The 20,000-nt window shown below is 40.0% G+C and overlaps 1 protein-coding gene and 1 long non-coding RNA gene across 6 annotated transcripts in view; one reads left to right on the forward strand and one right to left on the reverse strand.

Moving 5' to 3' along the window:
• Positions 1–10,067, forward strand: part of LOC128013574 (dnaJ homolog subfamily C member 13-like) — a 67,561-nt gene extending 57,494 nt beyond the window's left edge. For 3 of the 4 annotated variants that reach the window (XM_052596675.1, XM_052596677.1, XM_052596676.1), the window contains 3 exons: positions 6,433–6,576; positions 6,661–6,760; positions 9,271–10,067. In XM_052596675.1, coding sequence (XP_052452635.1) covers positions 6,433–6,576; positions 6,661–6,760; positions 9,271–9,368 — 342 coding nt within the window. In that variant the 3' untranslated portion in view covers positions 9,369–10,067. Of the gene's footprint in view, positions 1–6,432; positions 6,577–6,660; positions 6,761–7,093; positions 7,196–9,270 lie in introns of all 4 variants that reach the window. The other variant, XM_052596679.1, reaches the window with a different exon arrangement.
• Positions 10,068–16,642: 6,575 nt separating this feature from the next.
• LOC128013625 (uncharacterized) lies at positions 16,643–19,685 on the reverse strand. Of its 2 annotated transcripts, none has more exons than XR_008183355.1 (2): positions 19,171–19,685; positions 16,643–17,031 (listed from the first exon to the last, which is right to left on the reverse strand). It is a non-coding gene; the product is annotated as an uncharacterized LOC128013625 (long non-coding RNA). The 2 variants fall into 2 exon arrangements; XR_008183356.1 differs by lacking the exon at positions 19,171–19,685 and adding an exon at positions 18,961–19,149.
• Positions 19,686–20,000: the final 315 nt, after the last annotated feature.

The raw sequence follows: 20,000 nt of genomic DNA on the forward strand, positions 1-20,000 counted from the left end.
GACTATAAGTCGCAGGACCAGCCAAACTATGAAAAAAAAGTGTGACTTATAGTCCGAAAAGATACGGTATTTATTCTACTGTTTTACAACTGTTTTGTTTTCTTTAGGAATCCTGTAAGCACTTTTATATTGATAATAAGCAGATGTAATTTTTTGTTCAGATCCAAATGTTATGACATTGTATCTCACAACTGTAAACTGAAACTGTGAAACCCAACTAACACAGACACACACACATATATATGTCTTTTTATAAAATACATTTTATATGTATTAATCATTTAACTAAAGGATCCTGCAAGCGCTTTAATTCCCAACACCCTTTACTCGTTCTGCACAATTAATGGTTCAGTAATGTTGGATGTTACAGGGACTGATTGTAAAAGCAGATCACACTGTGTTCTGGTTAAATAATATATATTTATTTATTGCTAAGGTTTGCATATGGTGGTGTGTTCTTACAACATACAGAACTACCAAATTTAGCTATAAGTGTGATTGCATCATGTAACATAATTGCTGTTAATAGTGTCCATCATCTGTTTGATTACGTCTTTAATTGATTTTTCCATACATGTCTGCCATATGTACATAATTCAGATTTATTTGAATAGTGCTTTTTACAATACAAATCATTGCAAAACACTTTCACAGAAAATTAAGTTTCTACAATATTTAGTAGTTGCTTATCTGTGGTGACTGTCAGTTTATGTTCATATGGCAGGAATTTTCAGAAAAATTAATACAAGACATAGTTTTCCAGAGGATGAACACTACTTCAGAATCAGAATGAGCTTTATTGCCAGGTGTGTCTACACAGACGAGGAATACGACAGAACAAAAAACAAATAAGTAGGAAAGGGATGACAATATACAAATTGACAGTTGTATGGCAGGTATATTACAATAAGCAGTTATGTATGTACAGGTATATTTTGTGTGTTAGATAAATAAGTGTATGTGTATATAAATATAAATAGTGTAGTGTGTTCACAGTTATTATCAGCTGATTATTAGATGGATTTCCTGAGGGAAGAAACTGTTCCTGTGTCTGGTCGTTCTAGTGCTCAGTGCTCTGTAGCGTCGACCAGATGGACACAGTTCAGAGAGGGAGTGTGCTGGATGTGAGGGGTCCAGAGTGATTTTAACAGCCCTTTTTCTCACTCTGGATAAGTACAGTTCTTGAATAGATGGGAGAGTTGAACCGATGATTCGCTCAGCAGTCCGGACTACCCTCTGGTTGTTTTTCATGGCCACGGGTTGAAGCGACCCCAGCCCCAATAATGTGATATTTAGCCCCTAAAATGCAAATTTTACCAAGGGAACCCCGCCAAAAACATTTGTATTTTATCGCCTGGAACGAAACGTGATTGGGCTAGTTTTGAGAAGCAAAGTCACAAATTATGAGATGCATTATTTGTATGCTTCGTGAAAGAGATGTGTTTTTAATCTTGATTTAAACAGAGAGAGTGTGTCTGAACCCCGAACATTATCAGGAAGGCTATTCCAGAGTTTGGGAGCCAAATGTGGAAAAGCTCTACCTCCTTTAGTGGACTTAGCTATCCTAGGAACGACCAAAAGTCCAGCGTTTTGTGACCTTAGGGAGCGTGATGGGTTGTAGCGTGGTAGAAGGCTAGTTAGGTACGCAGGAGCTAAACCATTTAGGGCCTTATAGGTAAGTAATGATAATTTGTAACTGATACAGAACTTAATAGGTAGCCAGTGCAGAGACTGTAAAATTGGGGTAATATGATCATATTTTCTTGACCTGGTAAGGACTCTAGCTGCTGCATTTTGGACGACCTGTAGCTTGTTTATTGACGAAGCAGGACAACCACCTAGAAGTGCATTACAATAGTCCAGTCTAGAGGTCATGAATACATGAACTAGCTTTTCTGCATCAGAAACAGATAACGTTTCATAGCTTGGCAATGTTTCTAAGATGGAAGAATGCAGTTTTGTAACATGGGAAATATGGTTTTCAAAAGTTGCTGTCTAATATAACACCCAGATTTTTGACTGTATCCTTTACAGTACATCCGTCTAGTTGCAAACTGTTGTCTACTAGATTCTGTGAACTTTTTTTGGTCCAATAAGTAATATCTCTGTCTTTTAATTTAATAAGAGAAAATTATTGGTCATCCAATCTTTTACATTTTTTTTTTTACACACTCTGTTAGCCCAGATATTTGTGAAGTTTCATCTGGTCTTGTTGAGATATATAGTTGAGTATCATCAGCATAGTGTAAACTAATCCTGTATTTTCTAATATTACCAAGGGGCAACATATTCAAGATTCAAGATTTTTTTTTTTTTTTCACATTCACAATTATATAGAGCATATATAACCAGCAGTAAAATGTGAGTAAGGTCGCTCCATGGACAGTGCAATTATTAAAGAATACAATACAGATGAAAATATACAGAAATATAGCTATGAAAGAATTAAATAAAATTAAACAATATAAATATAAGAATAAAATATAAAAAAGATGTATACTGTTGAATTAAATATAGAATGGAAAATAATTTGCATGAAAGTAAACCGTAGTCTTAAATATTAAGATATGCAGGAATGTACAAGAGGCAATGTGTAAACAGGTTGACACTGTCAGTATGTCAATGTGAGGTAAAGATTGATGAATATCTTACTAATAAAGTGAATATTAAGTGGAGACATGTAGATTTTAAGAGGCTAGTTTTGAGTTTTGGAGCCTGATGGCCTGGGGGAAGAAACTCCTCCTGAGTCTCTCGGTTTTTGACATCAGGCTATGGAAGCGCTTACCAGATGGCAGCAAAGTGAAAAGATGGTTACTGGGGTGGATAGAGTCCTTGGTGATTTTAGCAGCTCTACTTCTGCAGCGTTTGAGGTAGATGACCTGCAGAGAGGGGAGAGATGCACTCAGCTAAGCGCACGACTCTCTGCAGGGCTTTGCAGTCTTGACTGGAGCTGTTCCCATAACACACTGAGATACACTTTCTGTGGCTCCTGAATAGAAAGTTTTCAGGATTGCTGGTGAGACCCTGAATTTCCTCAGCTGTCGCAGATGGTACAGTCTTTGCCTGGATTTATTAACCTGTGTTTGGATGTGAGTAGTCCAAGTCAGGTCCTCCGAGATGTTTACACCAAGGTACTTGAAGCTGCTCACCCTCTCCACAGGGGTCCCGCTGATCATAAGAGGAGTATAGGGCTTCTGCTGTCTCTTCCTGAAGTCCACAATCAGTTCTTTAGTTTTGCTCACATTCAGAGAGAGACAGTTGTCCTGATGTTATTTTCCCACCTCATCCAAGTATGCGGTCTCATTATTGTTGTGAATGAGGCCCAGAACCACAGTATCATCAGCAAATTTGATTATAGATGTGGAGCTGTGCGAAGACACGCAGTCATGTGTGTAGAGAGAGAAGAGCAGGGGACTCAGGACACAGCCCTGTGGGGCTCCTACGTTCAGGGTGATGGAGCTGGAGGTGTACTGGCCTACTTTCACCACTTGAGGTCTGCCGGTGAAGAAATCAAGAATCTAGTTACAGAGTGAAGAATTCAGGCTGAGGTCCATGAATTTAGAAGCTAGCTTTATGGGGACTATAGTATTGAAAGCTGAGCTGTAGTCGATAAATAGCAGCCTTACATAGTTCCTGTTATTGCTGTCAATGTGTGTGAGAGAAGAGTGCAGGATGAGAGAGATGGCATCATCGATGGATCTGTTTGGGCGATAGGCAAACTAAAGAGGGTCTAAAGTATCCTGGATGGAGGAGCAGATGATGATTTTAATGAGGAGCAGACGACAATTTTAACCAGTCCCTCGAAGACATTCATGACTATTGATGTGAGGGCAACTGGACGATAGTCATTCAGATAAGAGGGTTTATTGTTCTTTGACACATGGATGATGACAGATTTTTTGAAGGAGGTGGGAACCGCAAAGGTAGCAAGAGACTCATTAAAAATTTATGAAAACAAACCAGCAAGCTGATCAGCGCAGGACCGCAGAACACGGCCAGAAATGCCCTCCGAACCTCGTCCTCCGAGACGGTGATCACATGATGATCGCTGCTTTGACTGCTGCTTCCTGGTGCGCTGATCGGCAGACACATGCTGCTTAGATTGCTTTCAAATCGGATGAACTTGATGATGAACTAGATGAACTTGCCCAAAATATGTCCCAGTCTACGTCATCAAAAGCCGCCTGTAGCATGGCTTCTGAGTGGGTGGACCATCTCTTCACCAACCACTGCACTGGGGGATCTTGAAGGAGCCTTTGTTTATATTCCGGTGTGAGGAAAATGGCGGCATTGTCCAATTTGCCGAAAGACGGTAGTGAGCAAGCTTTGTAGGCATTTTTAAACTGAGTATAGCTATGATCCAGTGTATTCGGTCCTCTGGTTGGACAGGATACATGTTGATAAAAATTAGGCATAACCTGCCTGTTTATTAAAGTCCCCAGCGATGATAATAGCAGCGTCAGGATGTTTGTTGATGTTGCTGCTGAGCGCATCGTGAAGCTCAGACAAAGCCAAACTGGAGTCAGCTTGTGGTGGGATGTAAACCGCAGTAACGATGATCAATGACAACTCCCGGGGGAGATAGAATGGGCCTCAAATAATGGATAAATGTTCCAGATAAGGCGAGCAGGAGCGCGACAGAGTGGAGATATTCCTGGGGTCACACCATTTCTTGTTAATCATGAAACAAACCCATCCGCCTTTGGATTTGCCGGCCTCGGCTGTCCTGTCCATCCGTAAAACAGAGAAGTTTTCAGATGGTGTTACAGCAGCGTCTGGGACCAAAAGCGTGAGCCATGTTTCAGACGATCAAAGGATGTTACAGTCCCTAATGTCCCGTTGGAAACTTATACTGGCTCTAAGATCGTCCTTCTTATTCTCCAGTCACTGGACATTGGCCAGCAGAATGCTCTGTAGAGGAGGACTGTGAGCTCTTTTCCTCAGTCTGTTGCGAATCCCAGTGCGTTTCCCGCAGTGTTTCTTTATCCGTCGCCTCGGGTGGTTATTCAGGTGGCCATTGTTCATCTCAGCGTTCTGGAGAATCTCAGATGGTCACAATGGGTTGGAGGATAAAATGTCCTTAAACAGGTCAGTGAAGCGATATCTAAAATGCTTTTTTGTCGTAAATGATCAGTGCAGATGTTATGTGTGTAAAAAGAGAAAGCAAAAGTAGGTAAAAAAAAAAAAAAAAAGTAAATAAAAGCAGAATCTAAGCGGTTCAACCTGGACGGCAACTGGACTCGGCAGCACCATCTTGGAAATGAATATTAAAAATAGAAGAGGACCAAGGACAGATCCTTGTGGCACTCCATATTTTACTGGTGATAAATGAGATGACTCCCCATTTAAATAAACAAAATGGTAGCGATCGGACCGGTAGGATCTAAACCATCGGTAGGATCTAAACCATCAGAGCCTGCCCTTGAATACGTTTATAGTTTTATAATCGATCTATGAGTATGTCATGTTCTATGGTATCGAACTCAGCACTAAGATCAAGTAAAACTAGCAATGAGATGCCGCCTTGATCTGATGCAAGAAGCAAGTCATCTGTAATTTTAACAAGTGCAGTTTCTGTGCTATGGTGGGGCCTGAAACCTGACTGAAATTCTTCATACAAATAGTTTTTTTTTTTTTTTTTTTTTTGCTCAATTGAGCAGACACAACTTTTTCTAAAATTTTAGACATAAATGGAAGATTTGAAATAGGCCTATAATTTGCCAGTTCACTAGGATCTAGTTGTGGTTTCTTAAAAGGCTTAATAACTGCCAGCTTGAATGGTTTTGGGATGTGACTTAAAGATAACGATGAGTTAATGATTGAGAAGTGGTTCTTCGGCTACAGGTAACAACTCTTTCAGTAATTTAGTGTGTATAGGATCTAATAAACATGTTGTTGGATTAGATACAGTGATAAACTGACAGTCACCACTGAAAAGCGACTACTAAATATTGTAGAAACTTGCTTTGAAGTTATTTGTATTGTAAAAAGCGCTATACAAATAAACTTGAATTGAATCGTGTTCTTAACGACAGCTTTCCTAAAAATATATTCTATTCCTAAAATAAGAAATATCCCAATATATCACCTTGCTGACAGTATCACAACATATCGTATCGCAACCCCTACATCATGATACTTATTGCCAGATTATTGGCAAATACACAGCCCTTATTTTTTAGAGGGACATCTATCACCGTTGCAAGTAATATTTTGCTTGATGCACCCTCTTCTGGTCTCAGGAGAGAAGACAACAGCCCCCAAACCAACTCCCCCCCCCACCCCCCACCCACCCAACTGAAATTGTTTTAAATTTGTATAGAATTGGAATATTGGTCAAATTTAAGTATTTTTTTATTTGAGTAATATTATTAAGAATATGTAATAAAAATGCATTCTTCTTCTTTGTGACTGAATGTTGTCTGGAGTCAGGCTCTTCGAGTGGATCTGGTGCCGTACCTGCTGAAGCTGTTGGAGGGAGTCGGGTTGGAGACTCTTGAAAACCCATCAGCAACCAAAGCTCAGATCGTCAAAGCACTCAAATCCATGACCCGCAGCCTGCAGTTTGGAGAACAGGTGTGTTCCCGGTCCAGCAGCGCAGCAGAACCCTCTGGAGCTGAAGCCAGTGATGTGAACTGATGTGTGTGTGCTGTGTTTCAGGTGAATGAGATCCTCTCTCGTTCCACTGTGTGGAGTGCCTTCAAAGACCAGAAACACGACCTCTTCATCTCTGACTCCCAGACCGCAGGTTACCTGACAGGTGAGTCCAACACAACACCTCGTATGAGGGAAGAGCAGTACCATACTGACCTCTACTGACCTGTGCTGACCTCTACTAACCAGTGCTGTCCCGCTGACTGTAGCCGGTCTGACATGAGCTGTCTGGTCTTTCTGCTGCAGTTTCTGCATCTTCTGGTTCTGATGTCTGCTTGCTTCCTCTCTCTGCACTCCACCCCCCCACCCCACCCCCCGTCTCTTTCTTTCTCTCTTTCTTTCTGCGCGCTCGCTCTCTCTTTCTCTCTCTCTCTCTCTCTGTGTGTCTCTCTCTCTTTCTGCAATCTCTCTCTCTCTCTCTCCCTCTCCCTCTCCTCAGGTGTGTCCACTCCGTCTCTTCTGGCGGGCAGCAGTCCACTGCGCAGTGGGCTTTAGTAGCTCACCTGGTTTTCCCAGCCTCCTCTTTATTACTGTAAAGCAGGTAGACTCTCCTCTAATGTCTTCATCTCTTTCTCTCTTTGTTTCATACTCGTTTCCATCTGTGTTTCCACTGTAGCTCACTTCCCCAGCTAGTGTTGTCAAGAGTGCCTGCCACAATACCAGTCAGTACTGACCTTTTAAAAACCTCCATTTCCTGCTTATTTTCAAACACTGCTGATTGGCTGTTGTCCAACTAGTCTAATGAACAACACTGTTCCCAGCAGACACCAGTACAGAACATTTCATCCACATCTGTGATGCTCCAATTTGAAAATGTCATCTTTTACTGAAGCTTCACAATTAATCAAAACCATGTGATTTAATGAAGTAAATATCTGTGCTGTTTCAGTGATTCGGTGTCATGAGCCACTCGAGTCACAGTCAATGATCCACACTGACCTGGATCAGTCATCAGGGGCGGAGCGGGGGTGGCTAATGGGCTTAAGCCCAGAATGTTTTGTCAAAAGCCCCGAATCTTTTAGCTTTTTTAAAATAACTTCAATTTTGTTTCATTTCCTCTCAGTCTTTCAGACTGGAGCGGCAAAAAAATGAAACAAAAGCTCTATTACTGTGTGTGGTGGTGGACGGTAAAGCATCACGCATCTCACTGTTGTTTGCCAACTGCCAATAAAAACTAACGAAGAAGAATATAAATCATCTTCTTCGTCGTTGTCATTAGGGGCTGGTGGGCTTTTTATTTCACCGGCGTCGTAGCGAGCTCACTGGCTAACCGGCTGAAGTGAACATTATGGACATAACAATTTATTTTAAAAAGGAACTCTAACAGTAAACCTCACCGGACAGAGAGAGAAGCAATATATCCCAATGTATCAAATGCTAAGTTACTTCAGGGCATGTTTTAGAGCTAATCTCGGCACATTAGTGGGATAAGAAGATAGATTAATTGATGAATATAGCTGGAAAACAATTAAATACAAAATAGGTTGTAGCCTCTACTGGGTGAATTTTATTTTATTTTAATTTTTTTACTGAGTAACCATCATTTTCCCAGATAGTGTATTGATTTTTAGGCATTCTGTTATCTCAAACAGCCTGAAGAATAGTGAATTTAGCTGACATAAATGGGGGAAAATATCTCCCCGGCGGAGTATGCCCCTGCACCCCTGCAGGTTTGGGCTAAGCCACGAATGTTTACATCGTCTGGCTCCGCGCCGTCAGTCATCATCTGTAAAGAGTTCGAGTCACTTTAACCTGCGTTTGGGAACGAAACGTGCCAAGCATCTTCACAAACTAGTAATAAGAAGCACTTCTAATCAGGGCTTGAAAACAGAAAAAAAACATTTTTCACTCCGAGCAGAGTATGTATTTCAACATTTCTGTTCCTGCGTTCCTCTGTATTATCATTCCTAAACTAAATGTGTGTATGAAACGATGATGATGATGGTGGTGTGTGTGTGTGATGATGAAGATGCTGATGGTGGTGTGTGTGTGATGATGATGAAGATGCTGATGGTGGTGTGTGTGTGATGAAGATGCTGATGGTGGTGTGATGATGAAGATGCTGATGGTGGTGTGTGTGATGATGATGAAGATGCTGATGGTGTGTGTGATGATGATGATGATGAAGATGCTGATGTTGTGTGTGTGTGATGATGATGATGATGATGAAGATGCTGATGGTGGTGTGATGATGAAGATGCTGAAGATGCTGATGGTGGTGTGTGTGATGATGATGAAGATGCTGATGGTGGTGTGTGTGATGATGATGAAGATGCTGATGGTGGTGTGTGTGATGATGATGAAGATGCTGATGGTGGTGTGTGTGTGATGAAGATGCTGATGGTGGTGTGTGTGATGATGATGAAGATGCTGATGGTGGTGTGTGTGATGATGAAGATGCTGATGGTGGTGTGTGTGATGATGATGATGATGATGAAGATGCTGATGATGGTGTGTGTGATGATGATGAAGATGCTGATGATGGTGTGTGTGGTGATGATGATGATGAAGATGCTGATGATGGTGTGTGTGGTGATGATGATGATGAAGATGCTGATGGTGTGTGTGGTGATGATGATGATGATGAAGATGCTGATGGTGGTGTGGTGTGTTCAGGTCCAGGAGTGGCAGGTTATCTGACCGCAGGCAGTGGCTCTACAGTGATGCCGAGTGTCCCGCCGCCCGTAGACAACGACACCGGAGACCTGAGCTGAACCAGACTCACACACACCAGACGAACCCGGACACAGACAGACCGGCTCCGGAGAGAGAGAGAGAGAGAGAGAGCGGCCATCATCCTCCCTCACAGCACTTCATGGTTACTTCCTCCTCTATCTTTTTATATCCACTCGCATCTCATTAATCATGTCTTTCCATGGGGAGTAAAATAGTTTACTTTTGAATTGAGAGATTTTTATGCATTTTTTTCTTCTTGTTTCCTGTCTCTTCGTCTTCCTGCGCCTCACATTCAGCTCATGTCTGGACTTGTATCTGTCCCTGTCTCCACACACTTTCTGTTTCATGAAATATCTTTATATTCTTTCTTTTATTCTGAAGTCCTGGAGTAAGTGCTTGCTGTCAGAAGGACAGAGAGGATTGAGAAGGAACCCATCAAACTGGGATTTATTTGATTATGTGCCACACTCTCATCTCATCGTCCTGTAAACCGACAGAACCTTCCTTCCCCAGAAAGCACTTGAATATTTATAACTACATATATCAAGACCAACTGAAAGAACAAAGGACACATTGTACTGACTCTGATTACAAATGTATGTGAAAGACTAGTGCAATTGTGAAATGTTAAATGTAATATGCGTACATAAACTTTCTATATTGAATGTACATTAATAAAAAAGTAAATCAGTTGCACTTGTACATAAAATTTTAAGAATAAAAGGGAATCCACAGCTGTTGGGGTTTAGTTTTTTCTAATTTATGCATGTTAAGGAAGAATGACCAATGAGAAACACAAGATCAGCTCAGGTTTGGTTTCCTCGGGCATTTGTGTTTTTATCTAAAAATGTCCACCTAATGACAAGGTGACAAGAAAAAAAAATGAAGAGTGAAATAAGAATCAAAATGAAGTACACTAAACCCATTAAACTGGTCTTTATGATTACAGTAACAATGAAAAAACAATTCCAGTTTACAACAAGCAGCGTAATTTAGTTAGTTTTTTTGTTTAGTTTTTTTGTACAGATAAATAACGGAATGACTTACAGTTTAAACATCGTCTTATTTTAAAAATGATGTGGATGAAAGAGTCCAGGGTGATGGTTCATGTGTTATACTGTGTCTGCAGTACACTGCACGTCCACACGAGGGCGTCGTTTCTTCATTTATCCAGAGCACAGCAGCTAACTAACATGCGCTGGTGTCAGTGTGGAGATTAAAGCACAGCATCTGACTGACATCAGTGTGTGACTCGTGAAAGTGCTCCGTGTGTGTCCTCAGACAGGTTTCCCATCAGCCTAATATCTCTGCTGCTCCATCACATCATTACTGATGAAAACAGTCTTTCTCTATGTTTTACCGTTTTTATTACAGGTCTGTCAGGAATACTGGATTCTGATTGGTCAGTGGTGATTTCTAGCGCTTGAAGCTGGAGAGGTGGATTGTGGGATTGTTGTCTGGACTATATTTCCATGATGATCAACAGAAAGCCTTTATGCCTGTGAAATTTTGGCTTAATTATTTCAGACTTGAAGTTTTTTTTTTTTTTTACATAGATAACACTTGTGCTGACTGAGAGAATAAACACTGGTCTGTAAATGAAGCGATGCAAGCATGAAGGAAGATGAAGAGATTCAGGATGTTCTGCTGAAATCACAGCCTTGAGTGAGACTCATGTAGAGCTAGAGTCAGGGATGTGAGTGTGTGTGTGACTCATTACACTGGTGTTTTAGCAGTCTTTGACACACACGGGGTTTATACAGTGTGTGTTAGCCAAGACTGAGTGTGTACAGGTCCTTCTCAAAAAAATTTGCATATTGTGATAAAGTTCATTATTTTCCATAATGTAATGATAAAAATTAAACTTTCATGTATTTTAGATTCATTGCACACCAACTGAAATATTTCAGGTCTTTTATTGTTTTAATACTGATGATTTTGGCATACAGCTCATGAAAACCCAAAATTCCTATCTCAAAAAATTAGCATATTTCATCCAACCAATAAAAGAAAAGTGTTTTTAATACAAAAAAAGTCAACCTTCAAATAATTATGTTCAGTTATGCACTCAATACTTGTTCGGGAATCCTTTTGCAGAAATGACTGCTTCAATGCGGCGTGGCATGGAGACAATCAGCCTGTGGCACTGCTGAGGAGTTATGGAGGCCCAGGATGCTTCGATAGCGGCCTTCAGCTCATCCAGAGTGTTGGGTCTTGCGTCTCTCAACTTTCTCTTCACAATATCCCACAGATTCTCTATGGGGTTCAGGTCAGGAGAGCACAGTAATACCATGGTCAGTAAACCATTTACCAGTGGCTTTAGCACTGTGAGCAGGTGCCAGGTCGTGCTGAAAAACCAAATCTTCATCTCCATAAAGCTTTTCAGCAGATGGAAGCATGAAGTGCTCCAAAATCTCCTGATAGCTAGCTGCATTGACCCTGCCCTTGATAAAACACAGTGGACCAACACCAGCAGCTGACATGGCACCCCAGACCATCACTGACTGTGGGTACTTGACACTGGACTTCAGGCATTTTGGCATTTCCTTCTCCCCAGTCTTCCTCCAGACTCTGGCACCTTGATTTCCGAATGACATGCAAAATTAGCTTTCATCCGAAAAAAGTACTTTGGCCCACTGAGCAACAGTCCAGTGCTGCTTCTCGTAGCCCATTTCCTGCACACGCCTGTGCACGGTGGCTCTGGATGTTTCTACTCCAGACTCAGTCCACTGCTTCCGCAGGTCCCCCAAGGTCTGGAATCGCTCCTTCTCCACTATCTTCCTCAGGACCGGTCACCTCTTCTCGGTGTGCAGTGTTTTTTGCCACACTTTTTCCTTCCCACAGACTTCCCACTGAGGTGCCTTGATACAGCACTCTGGGAACAGCCTATTCGTTCAGAAATTTATTTCTGTGTCTTACCCTCTCGCTTGAGGGGGTCAATGATGGCCTTCTGGACAGCAGTCAGGTCAGCAGTCTTACCCATGATTGCGGTTTTGAGTAATGAACCAGACTGGGAGTTTTTAAAAGCCTCAGGAATCTTTTGCAGGTGTTTAGAGTTAATTAGTTGATTCAGATGATTAGGTTAATAGCGCGTTTAGAGAACCTTTTCATGATATGCTAATTTTTTGAGATAGGAATTTTGGGTTTTCATGAGCTGTATGCCAAAATCATCAGTATTAAAACAATAAAAGACCTGAAATATTTCAGTTGGTGCGCAATTAATCTAAAATATATGAAAGTTTAATTTTTATCATTACATTATGGAAAATAATGAACTTTATCACAATATGCTAATTTTTTGAGAAGGACGTGTATATTTAACACACCTTACACAAAGTCCTGGAGGAACTCAAGAACAACACAACTCAACTGTTACTGAACGACAACAGAAATGGAATGATTTCCGGTACAAATATCCTAATAAAACTTTCAATGAATACATAAAAATCTAAATACTTTATATATATACATATTACAGTACATCTTTAAGATATATTATATTACACATTTTATAAACTTACAATATGTATAAATAAGTAGAAAAAGAAATGTAATTTTCTTTCATAATTTTACAAACCGATGCCAAAAAAGTTGTGACACTGCACAAATTGTGAGAAAAAAAGGAATGGGATAATTTACAAATCTCATAAACTTCTATTTCATTCACAATAGAATATAGATAACATATCAAATTTTGAAAGTGAGATTTTGAAATGTCATGCCAAATATTGGCTCATTTTGGATTTCATGAGAGCTACACATTCCCAAACAGTTGGGACAGGTAGCAATAATAGGACGGAAAAGTTAAATGTACACATAAGGAACAGCTGGAGGACCAACTTGACACTTATTAGGTCAATTGGGAACATGATTGGGTATAAACTAGCCTCTCAGAGTGGAAGTGTCTCTCAGAAGTTGTTGAAATAATGAAAAACTATGTCTGACTTCAGTGTGTTTTCCATCTCTTTCCACTCCACTGAAGATTTGTTTTATTTTCACAGAATAAGTCAATTACTGTAAATGAAGGAGTTATTCTTCATTTCCCTAAAAAAACTGATGTGAGTGAATCGCTCCATCTGAGAATGTTTCTTCAATAGTTTCCTTTGCAACGGTTTTGGAGTGTGACTAAAAGGACTGTATTAGGTGAGGTCTGATCCAGCCTTGCTCAAGGGGTGTCAGTCAAAACACAGGGTCTGATCAGTTCCATCCAAAGAGTTTAATTTCTCTTAGGAGTAATTTGCAACCAAGATGCACACAACACAGCTGTACGTGGGCATTACAGGTGATCAATTGGGTATTTGTTGTGAGAGTGGGTGTGTGTGTGATCTACAATAGAAAAGAAATAAGAATTGTAATAAGTTTCAAAATATTATTACAAAGACATTCACATTAAATACTTAGTTTCTTATTAAATTCTCATGTTAAACTATTAATGAACAATAAATGAATAATAAACATTATAACACCACTACCACCTTGTGGTTAGAAATGGAAACTGCTTTCACACTCAAACCGCTTTTGAGGTAATTTGCATAAACTGCACATAAGCATGAAAATCGCGTCCATAAAGATCAAATAAACAGCGATTAAGTTACTAATATTGCAGTTACACACAGTGGGATACTAAATCTGACATTCGTTCACATCATTACACCATAGTTTGAGAGAACTCGTCATTATGATCATGACAGAAAGGCAAATGTGCTTGAACGTGTGCGATTGGCGATTAACACTGATAAATGTTTAAACAACGTGCTAACATGCAGACACAATAAACACATTTATAATGAACTGTTCAACTAGCAGTTATTACTAACTTAATAATCAGATAACTTACTTTTGTTGAGTGACGCACACATTAACCCACGCACAGTCTTTGCACTTCTACTGAGTCACTCTCGCACTTTCTGCGCATGCGCAGGTGGACATGTCAAAGGTGGCGCACGCGCACAGACCCGACCTTTCTAACAGCAACTGTTGTTAACTCTGTGATTGTGGTCCGGTTGATGGGCTCTGCCAGTCTGGGTCCTTTCTAACGGAGCATGCTGCACAACTTCTTGTCCAGGCCCTGGACTACTGCGGTGCTCCTACAGCACAATCAAACCTCTACAGATGATTCAGACTGGTCTTCAACATAACTCCTCTCTTTTGGTGCTTTTCCACTGTTTTGTGCGGCTCGGCTTGGTTTGTGTGTTTGAACCCCTTTAGAGCCGCGGCGAGCTCTTGCTGGTTCTGTTATCAACAAGAGGAACATCTGTACTTTCTCAACAGATCACAAAACACAAAAAAAAAAGCTTCCTTCAATCCTTGGCTGGCTGTGCTGATTTAAATCTAGCGCGTCTGGTGTCTCATGTCACAAGTTCAGTGACGCAGGTAGTGATGATTCTCTCCGGCCAATCAGTGATCAGCAGGGTTTACACGTCACATTTTGGTAACAGTAAGGCTCGCTTGGATCCTCGGCTGAGTAGTAGTATAGTATAGTATAGTATAGTACCATGCAGTGGAAAAGCACCATTGATCTCTCTGCACTGGCTGCTGGTCGCGGCTCACTTCAAGTTCAAGACCTCGATGCTTGCATACAGACCAGTCTCAGACTCAGCACGCTCTACTTCCACTCACTATCACTTCTACATCACCTCCAGAAGACTGGGATCCACTAGTGAGAGGCTCAGCATCACTTTCCAGAACATTCTCCTTCACCGTTCCTTCCTGGATTAACCATCCTCATGAATCTCTGACAACATTCAAGCAAAAACTGAAAACGAATTAACTGCATCATAAAAAGTGACATGCTTTCACTATTCTTTAATCCTGAATTGTTCTATTCTGAACGATGTCTGAAACTTGTGTTTATTTGTCTTTTTAGGATGAATTGCTTGTTGTTTTCTTCATTTGTAATTTGGTTTGGTTTAAAGCATCTGTTGAATGAATGATGTCAATACAATTCAACAGATGCACACGTGTGCTCAGGAGTGTGTGTGTGTGTGTGCGTGTGTGTGTGTGTAGTGTGTGTGCGTGTGTATATATATATATATATATATATATATATATATATATATATATATATATATATATATATAATTCCCTGTTCATCAGTAAATGTGGTCACAGCGTTACATTTGACTCAGAGAAGAGTGAATGAATGAATGGACAGATCAGAACAGATCAAGTCTATATGATTTTTAAGATCTGTTGTACTGCAGCTGAAGTGAGATGAGGAGGATTGCTGAATGAGTTCATGTTTGCTGTAGTTTTCAGAGGTGTTTGCTAAAAGGTAAATATCTTTCTAGTATTACCTGTAACTCATCTGTTTTTCATTTGTTAAACTGTAAAACTATTTTAAATTTGTGAACAGAATGTACATATATAATTTGTTTATTTTTACAAACTTGATCCTGCTCTGTGTTCTTCTGTTCTGATCTTTCCATTTCATCTGATCTGCTATTCCTCCTGTTTCCTGATGATGATGATGATAGAGGAAGAGATCAACAAAGCTCACACATCAACACATTTATGACTCATTAAACAGGATTGATAAGAAATATTTGGAACCAAAGCTTTTTGTTTGTGGCTCTCAACAAAGGGGGATGCATCTTCTCCGTGTCCTCCGCTTGCCTTCCCTGCTCTCTCGTCTCGTCTCGTCTCGTCTCGTCTCTAATACTGTGAGAGACTCTCTGCACTGCTCTCCAAACTGAAAAATTATTGATTTGATCAACTGGTCTCTCAACGCAATTGACACCATCTTCTGGACGAGGAGCTTGGGTTCGGGGTGTCGAGGTGTTCTTCCTGTTCTCACGCTGTTCTCCCAAAGGAGCATAGTCAGGCTGTTGTTGTCTTTTCTCCTCTCTTTCCTAATGTTATGCTGTGTCTCTTTCCCATGTACTACTGTATTTTGTTGCCTTTGTACCCACATGTGCAATGATAATGTTTTAATCTAATCTAATAGTGGTTTGTAATTTGGGAGTGACTAATCATTTGAGGATAGCACTTTTCTTCCAGTGCCGGGTGAAGTGTATTCACCAAAGCAGTTTTTCCTGAAGCAATCTTCCCAGTCGCTCAGCTCTCACCTGCTTCAGTCATGATGGTTAAAGAGTGTCCTACCCACTGTTAGATAAATAGAACAAAATGTATAATTGTAATTAATCTCCTGTTGGTGACTGTTTTTTTTTAGAAACAAAATAAAATTAAATTTGTTTTAAAAACAGTGTTGCTCTCAGGACATATTTCGTGTCGTTCTAAAGGGTTCTCTTGAGATGAACAAACACTAATGGATAGCTTTCTCCAGGATTATAGATCTGTTTCGGTCACAACAGGTGTTTAGTAACTTTTATTTGAGATCTCTTGCTAAATCATAGTGTATGGAGTCAGTGAGAGCCGGTCATCTGTCCAGTGATGTTGAACTGTGGTCAGATGAGAAACGTATGTAAATGTGAAAGTGCCTGAGGGCTGGATCTAATGATGGATGGAATGATCCTCGTTCCTCTGACACTGAACAACAGCACGAGTTCGTTAGCTGAAGTAATGTCTTCATGGTGTTTCTGCTGGCATCGTGTTCAGCGTGAGTGACTGTGCAGAACACACACAGATTCACAGCAGCTCGACTTCAGTGTTTTCACAGGTAAAGGCCTTCCATCTCTTCTTCTTTGCAGTTATCTTCATTAAAATGTCACAGGAAGTTTCTAAGTATCACTTTAAATCCACCTGGAAAAATTACAAAGTATTGCATCAAACATATTAAAATGACTTCAAAAGCTTGGAAATATGCAAGTGAAAAGATTTAGTGAGAAATTAAGCAGGGTGTGACACAAACAGTCTTGAGATGCTTCGTGGGAGGTTTTCCTGCATGCGTTTGTACAATGTCTTCATATTGCTTTGCTCTGGAATATTATTCATGTACATCTGCACTTTGAACAGCTCTAACTTTTTATAATTAAAACTCTAAACTTGCATTCATGAAGGATCTACATGTCTGTTTCTGCCGTGGGAGAGACGCTTCTAGAGCAATGTGCTGTTTCAGAGAGCATTATCATGTATTCCTGGTTAGAGACCAGCTGGGAACGTTAAGATTGTCTGTGGTTTGGATAAGACTCGTTCGGGGTCAATATGTTTTTCTTTTTTCTTTTTTTTGGAAAGAAATTGATTAACCGTGACAGTAAAGACACTTCTAATGTCACAAATGATTTCTATTTTAAATAAATGCTGTTCTTTCGAACTCTATTCATCTGTGAATCCTGAAACACATAGAGAAGTAATTTTAAATTAATCAGATCCATTTCATACACCATTCTCAAAAGCTAAACACAATCCCACAGCAGTCTTCAGGCTCGTTCAGAGCTCGTGGTCTGCTCGGTTGTGTTCTCTTCCTCGTGTCCGTGACCTACAGTGGTTCCTCATCTGTCGGATTGAGTCGTTTAGTTCAGGTGTGTCTTGTTAATCATCTTCATTCGCCTGTGTATCTAGTTCTGATCTGTCCTGTGTTCTCTGTCCAGTCTGGCTGTCCTGTGGATTTATTAAGAGTTCCCTTATGAAAAAGAAGTTTATTCAAGTGTGCTAGTTTACTTCTTTTAAAATAAAAATAGGAAAGTATGCTTTTAGTTTACTTTTTATGTACTTCTCAGAAATGGGCTTTATGTACTCCACAGAAATATACTTAAAATGACATTTAAGTATACTTGACTTATACTTACAAAAAGTCTAAATATATTTGAGCTATTCTACTAGAATCATTATTATACAGTAGAGGGCGCTAGTACACATCTTCTGCACAGAATTTCCAAAAAAAACACAAGTGAAGAGGGAAAAGAAACACAGGATACTAACAGAGAATGTCTAATATGGTGAGAAGTTTCACTCTCACTACACTTCCGGCTTCTGAACTGGTTGCAGTTCCACTCTGATTCCATATGAGGGCGCTCACAGGACGAGTGCAGAATGAATGGAGGTCAATGGCGGTATACACCTCAAAATACACTTTTCTAAAGATATTATTTTTTGTCTAGTAATTTGAATGTTGTATTCGAAAGGAAATGCAAAGAACTTACACATTGTTGGGTGTTAGATTTTTTAGTCACTTACTTGCTTTAAAAAGTCTTTTAAAATGTCAATGACGTCATACATATTCACATTCATTAGCAGAATGCTAGCGTGTTATGGGCAAGAACAACTCAACCTGTAACAAATCGAAAGGACATAAGTACTCATTCTTTCAACTTTCGACCTATAACCCATGTTGAATTTGCAAAACTTACAATCAGATCTGAGATTTCTCAATGGCAATCGGGTGAAAGGGACAAATTTAGCCGTCTAGCCCCATAGACTCCCAGTAATTTTGCACTTATGACGATCGCCCCCAGTGGAACTCTGCTGGTACTGCAACCAAAATTCGGTACAATAGGACTTACTAGGGAGTGGGAAAGCTCTCCATAGACAGGCTCTGATACTAACCAAGGGGGCAGGGTTTCATATTTTATTGGCTAGCGGACCCCCACCTGCTGTTAGCATTCCATTGACTCCCATTCATTTTGGCGTCACTTTGACAGCGAATAACTTTACATCTGAGGCGTTTAAAGACTCTATCTGTCCATTCATTATTTCTAAAGAAACACGAAAATGTATAAAAGGCTCAATTACCTTGTATCTTACATTGTGGTCCCATAGAAGCAGTTTTTGTAAAAATAGGCTAACAACTCCGTGTCGCACAGTAGAGAAATGACCGTATGGACAGGAGAAGCTCGCAGGCAATCTTTTACTGTTTATGAGGCTATCTGGGGACGTGGAGGCATGAAGTCAAGTGAGAAGCCCATAGAGAGTCCATAAAAGACACGGAACAAAATTACTTACATCTGCAAGATTCGGTGGGTGATTCATCTTTCTCTTGGCACAGTGATTAGAAGACGTACAGGTTGCTCACGTGACATCTACGTCATCAAGCTCAGTTTGAGTCTGCGCAGTACGCTCGACCCACAGGAAGTGTGTGCTTCTAATTGACTTCACTTGTCTCCGTTGAATCCAATGGGGTCGATGTGTCCGTTTCTTTTGTCTGTCTATGATCCCAACACATGTAACACGATCATCTGACATGAAACAGCATTGAAACTGTCACATTATGGAATAAAATGACAGATGAAGAGGTTATAATTACAGTCAAGCTTTGGGGTGTTAATCGACTCATCTACGTTGCGATTATCATTCTGAATCCAATTCATAGCCTCATTTTAATCATTTTTCAGCTTTTTGTTCAAAATGTTATTTCTTTATTTTTTATGAAACCTACCCACATTAAAGTGTTTAAAAAAGAGTGCATGAAGCTAGAATAAAATGTTTTTGATTACAAGCAGATACCCTGTTCTTTCCTTGGATGTTTTGTGTGTTCAGATATTCATGTACAAATTATATCCACATTAAAACCTAAATAGGGACATAGTAGTATACTTAAAGTATGATGTAAAGTTCACTTAAAGAAAACTAATGAGTATACTTTCAGTATAACACTATTACTAGTTGTAAATGCTAGTCGTTTACTAAGACTATACTACTAAGTTCACTTTTAGTATAATCGCAGTACAATCTACAAACATAGAGTAAAACTAGTTGTGTACTCAAAGTTTGCTACTGTTATACTTAAAGTATACTTTTATATACTAGAAAGTGTGCCAATCTAGTCCCAAGGA

The sequence above is a fragment of the Carassius gibelio genome, chromosome B24 (assembly GCF_023724105.1).
Source record: "Carassius gibelio isolate Cgi1373 ecotype wild population from Czech Republic chromosome B24, carGib1.2-hapl.c, whole genome shotgun sequence".
Classification (NCBI taxonomy): Eukaryota; Metazoa; Chordata; class Actinopteri; order Cypriniformes; family Cyprinidae; genus Carassius; species Carassius gibelio.